Genomic DNA, 13,999 nt, shown 5'->3' with positions numbered 1-13,999 from the left:
CCCTCTGTTACTTGCCCTCAATCTCATAGCTAAAAGACGTGTTGTCAAAATGAAAAGAAAGGAATTCAGACAAATTAAATCTGATAATTCAAAGAATGTTTTTAGAGCAAAATTTCAGAAGTGTCCCTGTTTAAAGTATGTGCTTTGTAATTTTAGACAAAGTTAACGTACAGAGCTATTTTTTTCTTAATAACCTTTTTGCTTTCCAAACATTTTTATACTTTTAAAAGACAGAGGTTTTTTTTTTAACTAAATAATGATAAATTCCTATTTTCATTCAGTATCTGCGACCAGCTCTTCTTAAAATAAATGAATTGTGCTATCAACTGAGTTTTATGGGACTTTGTTATATTGAAAAATGTCACACCTACACCCTGCAAGAATTTAAGCTCGCACAAGTCATACGGCTAGAAGAGGTAAGGAATTTTGTCTATAAATTCCAAGATTTTTTCCTATTATTGCTGCTTTGGTACCACTAATTATGCATATTCATCAATGCCTAGGTGACAGAGCGCCTAGAAGACTTTCGAAACGAGGCAAAAGTTGTGGTCAGGAAAGCTTGTCGAGTTGCTCTGCGTGCTGCGGGATTCATTCCTGATGATTGTTCGTATGATGTTGTTGAGGGTATGAAGGCGAGAGAACTTCGATAGATCAGAAGTGGTGGCTCTCTAAAATATTAACTCGTTTTTATTCTGCTTTTCCTAAGTTTAAATAATGATCTTAATTTTCTATTCTTCTAAACTTTTGCTCGATAGGTTATAAATTCAATGTATATTGTAGAGAGGGAGAGACAGTAAATACTGCATTTTCCTTGCATTGCCCCTGCTTGTGTATAGTATTTCTAAACTGGTTACAGAATCTTTATTTCACAAGCATTTTATAGCAGACTCGGGGCCTCTCTGCTTAAAGGTATGTGCAACCTACTAGAAGGGACAATAGGTTTGTTAAAATTAAGGGACTGGATGGATCTCAGGATTGGCCCCAGATGGTTTGGATAAACTGCAGGTGCAAAAGGAGGGTAAGAGTGTTCCTGGGGAAGAGGTGGTATGGTCCACAGATCCAGTTCTGTTAGAGGGAATGTTAATAAACTGTCTACAGTCTTTTGTTGAGTTGAAATCCTTTGATGTGGAATTCTTTTGGATAACTGGGCTGTTTTCTGGAGTTGGAAATATCTCATGAACCAAAGCATTTTTGTTGTTTTTTAATTTTACTTGTCTTTTAATCCATATTGAAAGCAATGGAATTTTTACACAAGAATTGTTATTGTTGCGTCTTCTGTTGTTCTTAGCTTATTGTAACAAGCCAGAGGATGGAAATGTCATTGAGTTGCCTGCTTGCACAGACTCTGAGAAAATGACATACACAGAGCAGGCCAGCAAGAGGCATCATTGCATGAGGCTGACATGGTAAATGATTATTCTTTCTTTCAAGAAGAATTAGAGCATCAACCTTCTCAAGTTTCATCAAAAATTAAAACCTCCATCACAGGATTCACTAGTAGTGAGGAGGGATTTGAAGGACATGGTAACCTGAATGCATGCCCCAGAAACCTGCCCCTACAACTGCCACCCAGCAAAGCAGCCAGTGGGAATGACAAGCTGGTAGAGAGTGGAGGGCATGACCAGGGCCAAGAGCTCCTCTTTGATCACTAAGGCTTTGTTTCCTTCTAGCCCAGCCTGGAGCATGGGGCAGGCTGTGATAAGAAGTCAGGCACACAGAGATTTGTGGGCCTCCAGTGTACCTGGAGTGCCTGCTCCATCTCTTTGGTCACTACAGAACTATAGGCAGCTGCATTGCCACACACAGTTCCGCCATCTCCCCAAGGTTGTGCAGCTGAGAGACAAGGGAGGAAAGTCTTGCTTCCAGGGTCTCTCCAGGGGATTCTCCCTCAGTAGGATTAGCTCTGCCACTGGCTTACCCCACTGGATCTTGACATTGTTCCCGAGTTTGGATTTCACAACATTCTAAAACCTCATCACTGCAAATAACTCTTGCAAACAAAATCACCAAACATTGTCTGAAAAGCTGTAGGTGGCGCCATAAAACACTGATTATTGCTACTCAGTGCTCATTGACTTAGTCCAACTTTTATAGCTGTCTACTTAGTAAATCTTAACTGTGCACCTATTTATATATGAGATAACATGATAATGCCTGTGTCACAACAGCAGTCAGTGAAGCAGTCCCTGAGGCCACTGTCATAGGTCTACAGGTACTAGAGGCTCCTGGGCTCCACTTAAACAGAATAAAAAGTTATTCTAAATACCTTGCTGACTCAATCTGCATTCTAAGCACTCAAGTAAGGAAACATAGAATTTGCATCTTTGGGTTAGCAATTGCTCTCTAATAACATTTATTCAATAGCAAAGATGTCACACTTTTACCATTAGAATGTAAGTTAGAGATGTTATATACTCACTGATTTCTTCTTTAAAGCATCTTAAAAAAATCCTACAGCCCTTTTGGCTAGATGAACTAGACGCTTTTTCCATAACAACTTTATTGCACATTAAATATCTCATTGAGTAGTCAGAACACCTAGCTAAATTGAGGCTCTGTATTTGAATATATTTTTGTTTTAAATTGAAAAATGTCTAAGAACAACTCTTCTGGACAATAAACATCTGATATTGTAATATAAATGGAAATTCAAAGAGAAATTATGATATTTTAAAATTTAAATACTGGCTCTAGAGTCACTTTTGAAAATATGTAGGGAATACAGAAAACTGAAGCTGTCTTTTTTTTTCTTTTCAAGCTTTATCCGTCTAAATGACTATCTAATTGAGAACACAATGCACGTCCTGACAGTAAATTCTGTTAACTCTCTTTTGAATTATCTCACTGACAAGCTCAAACGAACACCTTCAGCAGATGTCATTCAGAAATGGATTACTGAAGAAAAGCCTGAAGTCACTGATAAAAAGGTCTATGTAGACAAAATTAAGAAAGTTCGTTGGTCAGCATGTACTGAGGAGTGCTTACTATGCACTATGAATTATGCTGTTTTCTGTGTGCTGGAAAAACGGGAGAAATGCTTAGAGGATTTCACAGTAAAATCAGAGCCTACCATGCACATATAAAATGGCAAAATGATAATCAGCATATCAACGAGTATCTAATTATAGAGAAAACATCCACTGTGCTAAATGTTGCTGTCTCTCTCCTAGGAATTTGCTAAAGGTTATTTATGTGTTCATTCAACAAATATTTCTTAAGTATCTAGTAGGTACCAATCCTTCTGCTGAGTGTTGGGTTTATAATGATGAAAAGCATAGACAGGATCCTTCCCCCAAGAAGCTTACAATTGGGAGTCACCGTGAGCATGAACTGGCAGAGAGAAGCAGGGAAGGTGGTATAAATGAAAGAGATAAACAAGGATTTGGAGATGAGAAGAAGCAAATCATGGAAGCAAATCTTTGAGCTTTGAGTGAATAACCTCTTGGGAGGATTGATCTTAGGGACACAGTAATTTGAGATGTGTGAGGTGAAGTAGTACAAATTTGACTGTGCCTTCTAATTATTGCATAGCTAAGAGAGAAATCATATTAATTCAATCCACGTTTCCCAATAAGCTTTCCCCAGCTCCATCCTGGATAATAGCTTCATGCCAGATGCCTAAAAATAAAGCAAAACAAGTTGACCTGGTTTCATCAAGCTTCCTACCTCCACATCTCAACTTCCTCCCCAGGAACCCTAATCCAAGGCCTGATGCTCTTTGCCATAGTTTCCCTTTTCTCCAAAAGCTGAATTTTAGTTGCATACTCCTTTTCATTACTTTCTCTCCTCCTCTATTCTCAGTTCCTCCTTTTTCCAAATTCTATCACATTTGAAAAGTAACGTCTAATTATAAAAGTAATGTATGCTAAGTGCAGAAGATTTGAACACAGAAATATACAAAGAAAAGCATTGTCTGCTATCCAAAGATAACTATTTCCAAAGGGAAAACAGTTTCATACTTTATCGACTACTTTATCACCTGCTCTTTCCACTTAGCAATGTACTGTGAAAAATCTCCCAAGTCAATATGTATTTTTCTGTATAATATTCTCCCATAGAAACATACTATACGTTTTATAAATAATTTTCTGTTATTGATCATTTTCCCGCTATTCCAAATAATGCTGCAAAGAACATCCTTGTCTATACATTTTTCACACATCTCTGATTTTTCCCCTTAGAAGAAATTTCTAGATGTGGAATTGTTGGGTCAGAAATATGCTCACCTGTTAAGGCTTTTGATACTGAGGCATAACTTTCCAGAAAGTTTTGTGTCAACTTACAACCTTCCTAGAAATGTTTGAGAGTGAGCATTTACCCACACGCATACTAGATATTATCATTCATTTAATCTTTGTCAATCTGATGGATGTAAAGTGGTATACTGCTGCATTTAAATGTTATGTTCCTTTAACTGCCACCCCAGTACAGTGATAAGAGTTCAGGTCACCGCTGGTGAGCTCTGCTCTGCCGCTTACTAACCAGTGTGTCCCGGATGAAATGTCTCACCTTCTCCAGATCCTATTTTCTCCTGGGAGTAATAACGATACCTGCTTCACATGGTTGGCATGGGAATTACACGAATCCTTAGCACTGCCTGGCTCACAGTAAATACTCCCTAAATGTTGTTTCTGCATAAAGTATCATGAGGAAGAGAAGGAGGAGGTTGATCAATCATTTGTATATTCCTTTTAAGAAATGTCAGATTGTGCCCTTTACCCATTTCTCCATTTAAGTACATTTCTGTTGTAGTATATTTTTGTTTAAGTATCAATTATTATATTATTAGTGTATACCTCTAATGAGTATATCCAGTATATTTTTGTTTATATATTATCAGCCTTTTATCTGCCATATACATTACTGGTGTATTTTCCAGCTTGTTGTTTGTCTTTCCATTTTGTTGGTGGTGTTTTTACAAAGAGAAAAGTTTTACATTGTTGTACAGTCTTTCAACATTTGCCTTTATTTTTTGATTTCTATGGCAATATTCTTTGAAAGACATCCCAACATTATAAAATCAGCAAATTGTACAAGCTTAAGTTTGCATGCCTCTTGGAATACAGAGTTTTTTCTTTGCACCTGGGTACTTACATCTTTATAACCTGCAAATGTGTTCATTTCAGGGGGCCCCTGTGGTGGAAAAGCAGGAAGAAGATGAGTCGCTCATCCCCATGTTTCTCACAGAACTGATTTTGACAGTCCAGTCACTACTCTTTGAGCCTTCTTTGGAAGACTTTCTGGTATGTGTTTCTTCATATAACATCCGTGTATAAACACCTTTTTGGAAAATGAAGCAACTGTTCTACTGTTGGATGACTGGCAGGATTGCTGTTGTCACTTGTCCAAAATGATCATATGAGAAAGAGAAAGCATTGTTCTGTGCACAGCGTCCCACACACATAAAAAGTATCTGAAAGTTTAGCACATTTTCTTTGAGACAGATTAGGGCCTTGGTAGGGTATACCATAAAGAGAACATGTTCTATACAAAATTTAGAATTGACTATGGGCATCTCTCTAATAAGAGTCCAAGAAATTACTAAGTTGTAAATACCTTTTTTGAAATCTTTTTAAGTGTGCTGCATCTGAGAGTGTTTTGTTGTTTTAGTTATCTATTGCTGTGTAACAAATTAACACATATTTGGTAGCTTAAAACAGCAACCATTTTTAAATTTTTTTAACAATTATTTTATTGAGGTCACATTGGCTTATAATATTGTGTAATTTCAGGGGTACATTGTTATATATCAGTTTCTGTATAGACTGCATCGTGCTCACCACCCATAGTCTAGGTTTTATCCTCACCAGAGTTGTGTGCCCCTTTACCTCTTTCACCCATCCCCAACTCCCTTCCCCTCTGGTAACCACTAATCTGTTCTCCTTATTCATGTGAAAACAACAACCATTTGTTATATCCGAGTTTCTGTGGGCCAGGAGTCCGGGTGCTGCTTATCTCATCCTCGGCTTCAGGGCCTCTCCAGGCTCCCATTCAGGGATCAGCTGAGCTGAGGTCTCCGCAGAAGCTTGACGGGAGAGGGATCCACTTCGATGCTCCCCTAGGTTGTTGGAAAAATTCATCTCTAAGCAGCTTAGGACTGAAGTCCCTGTTTTCTTGAGGGATGTCAGCTGGAGACCACCCTTAGATCCTAGAAACCACCTACAGCTCCTCGCATGGGGCCAACTCTGTAAACAGTTTACAGTATGGGTGTTTGCTGCTTCAAGACCAGCTGGAGAGTCTCCTTCAGGAAGGGCTCAGTCCCTCTTTTAAGGGCTTTCACTTGACCCAGTCACTTCTACCCAAGATAATCACCTTTCGATTAACTCAAAGCTGACTGATTTAGGACCTTCATTATACCTGCAACATTTCCTCGACTGTCCACGTAAAGCAACCTAATCATGGAAGTGGAATCCCACCATATTCACAGGTGTCCATCCCCATACTCAAGAGGAGGGGCTTATACAGGGCATGTACACCAGGGGCATCTTGGGGCCATCTTAGAATTCTGCCTTCCACATTTGTGTACATGCATAGACTAGCAAACCAATCAGAGTCCATATTTTCTGTTGTTAGCTGGTATACTGTGGCACAGAAGTAGTAGTAATCAGGATCTTTAGATTCTAGTCTTGGCTTTATAACTAATGAACTATTTGACCTTGGGGAAACCACTTATCTCTCTAGTGTTCAGTTTATGCATCTGTAAGATGAGAAGGCAGAGGAGGTTTAAGGTTGCTTCTAATTCTGGCAGTTTATGATTCTATAACTTATCAGATAGGCTATTTTAGGATATTTACAAGGACAAGCAGACTGCTGAGGTCCCTGTGGTTGGAGCCTCCCTCAGGTGCCCCCACACAGAGAGGCACTGGGCTCTCATGTGCCCTCCTGCCCAGTTATGTAAGTGAAGTTACAGGCTGAGTTCTGGGCATAATCAGTATGTTCACGTGTTCACATCACACGAAAGATTTTACTTCGTGTAACACAAAACTAGCCAATAGCAGGATAAACAGGAGTATCACTCATGAATTTCTAATTGTTCTCACAATTATTTTGGTCATTAGTCTTAACAATCATCCTTATCTAGTTGTTTCAAACACACACACACGTATAGAGCTTAGTCGAAAGGAAAATTGTATACCTAAGTCTTGACATCTTACACTGTTCTTGCTTGGGTTACCTAGCATTTCTGAATACTTGATCCAATATACATTTTTCGATTCCTTTCTTTCCTGTTGTGTTTGACAGACCTCCTCGTGCATTAGACTGTATTTACTGCTTCCACCTCTGGAAGAAGAAACCCCCCTTGGTTTAATTTCTTTTGGATTTACTCCTGTTTCAACATTTTTTCCTTTTCATTCCTCTTTCTCAGAGCCTCTTGTTTGTCTGACTTTTGATTGTTGGGATTCTGCAGGGCTCCCTCCTTTTCACATGCTGTATATAAACTGAACTTAGAAACTTCTTCCAAAACTCTCTCCTTTTCTATATCTCCATCTCAATGAAAGGCATTATCCACATGCCCAGGCCAGCAGTCTGGGAGTCATCCTAGATTCTCCCTTACCTCTTTGAGATCAAGTCACCAAGCCCTGTGTCTTAACTCTTAATTGCTCCTCCTCTCAATGGGAACCTCATCATCTCTCACCTGGCCTGCTGTAATAGTCTGTTCTGATCTGCCTGCCTCATTTCCTTCTAATCCCTTTTCTACATTGCTGACAGTGAGATTGTTTCATAGGCAAATCTGATCATGTCCCGTAAAATTAAAATTTTCCCGTTGCCAGAGTTGGTCCAGTGGCATAGTGCTTAAGTTTGCATGCTCCACTGTGGTGGCCTGAGGTTCTTCAGTTTGGATCCTAGGCACAGACCTGCACATTGCTTCAAGCCATGCTGTGGTAGCATCCCATACACAAAGTAGAGGAAGATTGGCATGGATGTTAGTTCAGGGACCATCTTCCTCAAGCAAAAAAAGGAAGACTGGCAACAGATGTTAGCTCAGGGTCAATCTTCATCACCAAAAAAAAAAATTTCTCCATTGCCTATACTAGCATTTTTCAAAGGATGCTCTGTGAGATGTTGATAGGCATTCTAGGAGGAAAATGGGTTGTGATATGCATTTGCATATTAACAAATATGAAAAATCCTGTTTAGCAGATCTGGAGAAGAATCCCCTCTAACTTTATTCAACCCAAGGTTTCTTCTCAAATTTATCTGACGTTGGGACCCTTTTATCCTCAGGGTTGTCCATGGTCACAATCTGGGGAACGCTAGCCTGTGGGGTAACACTGGACCCCAGTATCACTCACAAGGCCTTTCATGAAGGGCCGGCCGCATCCTGTCCTGTTTCTCCACCCTGGCACTTATGCTCCAGAGCCTAAACGACTGACAGCGCCCAAACCTGGTGGCCCCCTCAGGCCTCTCACACAGTGGCTTACAAGGATTGCACTCCTGTCGTGTATACTTGACAAGCTTCTGCTCATCTATTAAGACTCATTTCAACAAGTACCTTCTCTTTATCTCATTTTCTCTAATTAGATTTTGTGTTTATTATAAATTATAAATTAATTCATGCTCATTGAAGAGAATTTGAAAAACACAGAAAAAGATTGTTAAAATCATCTCTAATCCCATGTACCAGAAATAGAAATAACCCTTTAACATTGTATATGTTTTTTCTAACTTTGTTTTAGTACATACTAATATACCAACATATCTAACTTACCAGGAGATTTTATATATACATTTTTAAAATGGGTATTATACACCAGTTTTATCCTGTTCTTTTTTTTAACTTAACATTGTATATCATAAGCTTTGTCCCATGTCATTAATCAGTCTTTGGAGACACCATTTTGAAGGAGTACTTAGTTTTCCGTTGTTTAAATGTACCATAACTTAACCACACTCCTGTTTTTGAACACTAAGATATTTCTCCTATTGGTTTTTATTATAAGTAATGCCTCAGTGAGTGTCCTTGAAGAGGAATTTTTATTTACATATCTAACTCTTTCTCTTAGGATCAATTCCTAGAATGGAAATTACTGCTCAAAGAATATAACCTTTTAACCCACCCTTTAAACTTTCCCTGATTCTCTTAGGCATACTCTGGCCTTCCCTCGCTTATGACCTTTCTGTGTTTTGTTTACACTTCAAATATAATGTGTTGCAATTTTTTATCTTCCTCTCTCTCAATTAGAAGATGTATTTCCTGAAGACCGGGCTGTGTCTTCTGGTTTGTCATATACTCAGTATCAACACTGTATCTGGCAAGACTGAACGAGTTATTCTTATTTATTTTACCCTTTCAGAAAATTCAAAAATATTCATAAATATAACCGTATATGTGTTCACATTTATGTTTCTGCTTTTCTCTCTAACAGGATGGTATTTCGGGTGCAATTAATCATTTTCAAAACACTGTATTATCAGTTCCTAATCTCGTGCCTGATACGTATTTTGATGCTTTTACCAGCCCTTACATTAACAACAAACTTGAAGAAAAAACTTGTGGATCAGGTCCAAGCTTATCAGCAGTATTTGATGATGATAAGAATTTTCACACAATTATCCTTCAAATAAAGGTATATTTACTTTTACTAAAACTATTTTTCTTAAAGATTTTATTTTTTTTCCTTTTTCTCCCCAAAGCCCCCCAGTACATAGTTGTATATTCTCCGTTGTGGGTCCTTCTAGTTGTGGCATGTGGGACGCTGCCTCAGCATGGTTTGATGAGCAGTGCCATGTCCGCACCCAGGATTCGAACCAACGAAACGCTGGGCCGCCTGCAGCGCAGCGCGCAAACTTAACCACTCGGCCACAAGGCCAGCCCCTACTAAAACTATCGTATAATATTCTCAATTTTTAAGAAATGGAGCAATATATTTTCTTCCTTTCTTATCTTTAAATGGAATGTCACTTAATCTCTAAATGGTAAAATGATTTTTTAAAAAGTCTTGGTACATCAGAGCACTGACTACAGGAAAGGGACTTAAAAGTCCAAGCTATTCAAGATGGAATCCCTTCTAGGGGAGAAAATAAACTTAAAAATGGAGAAGAGGCATTCTTTGAACATTGACTGGTACAGGGGAAATAAAGCAACTAATGAAAGTTAAGGTCCTGCAAGACAAAAAAGAACCAAAAAATCAGAGTTCCCCCATCACCAAAAAATAAAATGAAATAATCTGCACATTTCTACACTGACAGCACAGAATGCCCTTAAATGGAAAATCTTATAAATCACTCCAAATCTATGAGCTGAAGAAATTAAAATATATTAAGTATATGCAAATCTACTATGAGGAGAAAACAGAGAGTGAAGATTAAAACAGCTGATGAATATTCCTTCCCTTTCCTCCCAAAAACCCATGAAATAAAAGCCACTATATTTACTGAAGTAAATATCCTCAAACAACCATTTGAATATGTGCAAAATCACATTGAATTCAAAATTCAAAATAGAAATGGGAATAAAAAGACAAATTCATCTCAGAAATGAAGATTAAATTACATGGTGCCCAAGAGAGAATAAGCAAAAAAGAAAATGAAAATTTAATAATTAGTCTAGAAAAATGATAGGAAAAAATAATGAGTATAAGAGAAAGACAGGAAAACAACCAAGGGAATGAAAATAAGCTAGAGATATAAGTAGAAAGGAACAGAAAGAAAATAATTAAAACATAAGACACATAAAGAAGAAATAACACACATATACTTGGAGTCTCTGAAAAAGAAAAACTAAACAAAGGGTAGAACAAATGGTTATAACTATAGTCCAAGAAGAGAAAACCTGAATCTATCTGTTGAAAGAACCTAGAGAGTACCTTGGAAAATTGACTCAGAACAGTCAACTCTGAGATATAGCCTCTTAAAACCATTAGCTTTTAAAGCTAAAGAAAAATTCCTCCAGGTCTCAAAGCAAAATGATCAAATAACTTACAAAAGTAAGAGAATTACACTGGCAACAGACTTCTCAAAAACCACATATAAAGCAAGGCAATAAAAGAATACCATTTTTTAGTGAAATTCAAGGGAAGAAAGTGTGAATCAAGAATTTTTATCTAGCCAACCTAGTTCTTCAACTATCAAGGCTATAGAAAAGTAGTTTTAAAAATACAAAAACTTAGGGAATTGGGTACTGATCAGGAGTTTGTGTGGTTTGTGTGATCAAAACTGGAGTGAGAATGAGTTTCCTGTAACCAAGAGATAATTTTGGCAAAAAAACTGATTTTCCTGTTTTCGGTTCCACATGTAAGGAGCTTGAAAGTCACCACTCCATTCTAACAAAAAGTAAAAAGCTAAACAGATGGAAAAATCAACAACTCTTCTTGGATCTGTAAGAGAGGTGAGGACACAGGGCAAACTGCAGCCCCCAAGATTGGAGAGACAGGTGAATAGGGGGATTCATGGCTTCTGAGAGCAGAGACTCATGAGCAGAAACCACCACGGGAACCAGTGCCAGGGCAGGAAAACCTAAACTGTAATTGATGAATTGCTGGAGGCACAGTGTGAACCATTCTGAGAATTAAAAACTCCAGGGGGACCCAATCGATATTGTGAGATTTACCTCCAGGAGCTCAACCACATTCCCGTGGTAAATGTTGGAGAAAAATCCCCTCATGCTTCCAGCAGGGGGAGGGGGAAAGGAGCCATCTTAAAATACACCAGAGCACTCTGTTCTTAACAAGGCCAGCCCTCAGGGGAAACTAGTTAACCAGAGCCTAACCTGCTAGGATATTATCAGAGCCTAACTGACCTGGGGGAGGGAAAATACACAACTGCAGCCTACTCTAGCCATTCTGTCTCACTGAAGTGGAGAGAAGACAAATGAGAAACATTTATGAGGTTCACAGTCCAGAAGCATAGGCTCACTAAAAGACTGAGACTCATCATAGGACTATAGAACCTTTCCCCTCCCCCTACACCTCACCATCCCCTTACTAAGGACCTATTTACAGCAGTTCCTTTTACCCAGTATGTCATGTCCTGCTATCACAAAAAAGTTACAAGGCATACTAAAAAGGGAAAAACACAATTTGAAGACAGAGCAAGCATCAGAGCCAGATATGGCAGGGATATTGGAAATATCAGACCCAGAATTTAAAACAATTATGATTAATATGCTAAGTGGCATTAATGGATAACATAAGCAGCATGCAAGAACAGATGGGCAATGTAAGCAGAGAGATGAAAATCCTAAGAAAAAAGCAAAAAGAAATGCTAGAGATAATAAAACTGTAATAGAAATGGAGACTGTTCTTTAAGGGACTTATTAGTAGATTCTATATAGCCAAGGAAAGAATCCCTGAGCTAGAGGATATATCAATAAAATCCTTGAAAACCAAAGCAAAGAGAAGAAAGACAAAAAAGAACAGAATAGGCTATCCAAAGGACAACTGTGGGACAACTTCAAAAGGTGCAGACATGGGGGGCTGGCCCCATGGCCTAGTGATTAAGTTCAGCATACTATGCTTCAGCAGCCCAGCTTTGGTTTCTGGGTGCAGACCTACACCACTTGTCAGCAACCATGCTATGGCAGTGACCCACATACAAAATAGAGGAAGATTGGCACAGATGTTAGCTCAGGGAGAATCTTACTCAAACAAACAAAAAAAAAGTGTAAATGTATGATCCAACTATATCATACACTATATGATCCAACTATATCATACACTATATGTATGTATATCATACAACTATATCATCCACTGTAAGATCCAACTATATGACATTCTGGAAAAGGCAAAACCATGGAGACAGTAAAAGGATCAGTGGTTGCCAAGGGAGGAGAGATGAATAGGTGGAACACAGAGGATTTGGGGGACAGTTAAAATACTCTGTATGATTCCATAATGATGGATACATGTCATTATACATTTGTCCAAACCCATACACCAAGAGTGGGCCATAATGTAATCTATGGACTTTGAGTGATTACGCTGTGTCAGTGCAGTTTTATCAGTTGTAACAAATGTACCACTCTGGTGGGGGATGTAGATAATGGGTGTCTATGCATATGTGGGAGCAGGGAGTATGTGGGAAATCTCTGTACTTTCCTCTCAGTTTTGCTGTGAACCTAAAACTTCTCTAAAAATATTCTCTTAATAAACAAATTAATGGTGACTAATAAATTTAATTGTAGATCTATCTAAGACTAAAACATAGGTAGAGACAAGGAGGGGAGACTAATATACAAATGTTGTATGTTCTAATAAAGTAGAAATAATGCACCTTTAAAAACAGAAAGAGAAGGGAGAGAATAAGAGGAAAGTAGAATACATTTATTGATTGATTTAGAGGTATAAGTGAGAATTAAAGAATATCAGTAAAAAGCAGCAAATCAATATATTTGATTTGCTCAATTGATTTGCTCAATATGATATATTTGAGACCAAATATGTCAATAAAACAACGAAATGTGAATGCATTTAATTCATCTTTTAAAAGAAAAAGATTTTAAATTTGTCTCACAAGGCAAAACAAATGGTATGTTGTATTCAAGAGAGAAATGCAAAGCAAAGTGATTCAGAAAGGCTAACAGTGAAGGGATGTTCAGTGGTGTCGAGGTAAATGTAAACAATGGGAAAGCGGTAAATGGCACAGGAAACACTTTTATAATGCAAGAGATGCAACGGAACGTAAATAGAAATATAAAATGTGAGACTTTAACATTCCATTCTTAGGATGACAGATCAAGTAGGAAAAAAAATAAGGATATAGAAGCCCTAAGCAACACAATCAATGAGAAATAACAAGGAAATAACCATTGAAACAGAAAAAAAAAGTCATAAGAGATTACCTTGCAGACATTTATCCAAATGAATTTGAAAACCTAGGTTAAATGGATAGTTTTTTAGGGAAATATGTTGGTCTAAATCACCCACATTAAAAACAAAAAGGCTACCAATTTCCCCAAAAGAAATAGAGGAAGTTCTCAAAGAATGTGCTGTTAAAAGCACCAGGCCACGTGGCGTCAAAGGGGGATCTTATCAAATGTCTGAAGACTAGCTATTCG

The 13,999-nt window shown here is 38.0% G+C and overlaps 1 protein-coding gene across 2 annotated transcripts in view; it reads left to right on the top strand.

Moving 5' to 3' along the window:
• DNAH6 (dynein axonemal heavy chain 6) overlaps positions 1 to 13,999 on the top strand; it is a 249,696-nt gene that overhangs the window by 33,668 nt on the left and 202,029 nt on the right. For both annotated transcript variants that reach the window (XM_046660053.1, XM_046660052.1), the window contains 6 exons: positions 282 to 416; positions 504 to 624; positions 1,289 to 1,406; positions 2,759 to 2,927; positions 5,127 to 5,243; positions 9,369 to 9,569. In XM_046660053.1, coding sequence (XP_046516009.1) covers positions 282 to 416; positions 504 to 624; positions 1,289 to 1,406; positions 2,759 to 2,927; positions 5,127 to 5,243; positions 9,369 to 9,569 — 861 coding nt within the window. The remainder of the gene's footprint in view (positions 1 to 281; positions 417 to 503; positions 625 to 1,288; positions 1,407 to 2,758; positions 2,928 to 5,126; positions 5,244 to 9,368; positions 9,570 to 13,999) is intronic.

Source organism: Equus quagga, chromosome 5, assembly GCF_021613505.1.
Source record: "Equus quagga isolate Etosha38 chromosome 5, UCLA_HA_Equagga_1.0, whole genome shotgun sequence".
In the NCBI taxonomy this organism is placed as follows: Eukaryota; Metazoa; Chordata; class Mammalia; order Perissodactyla; family Equidae; genus Equus; species Equus quagga.
Note: the sequence above shows the minus strand (reverse complement) of the source record. Positions and strands in the feature narration are given on the sequence as shown.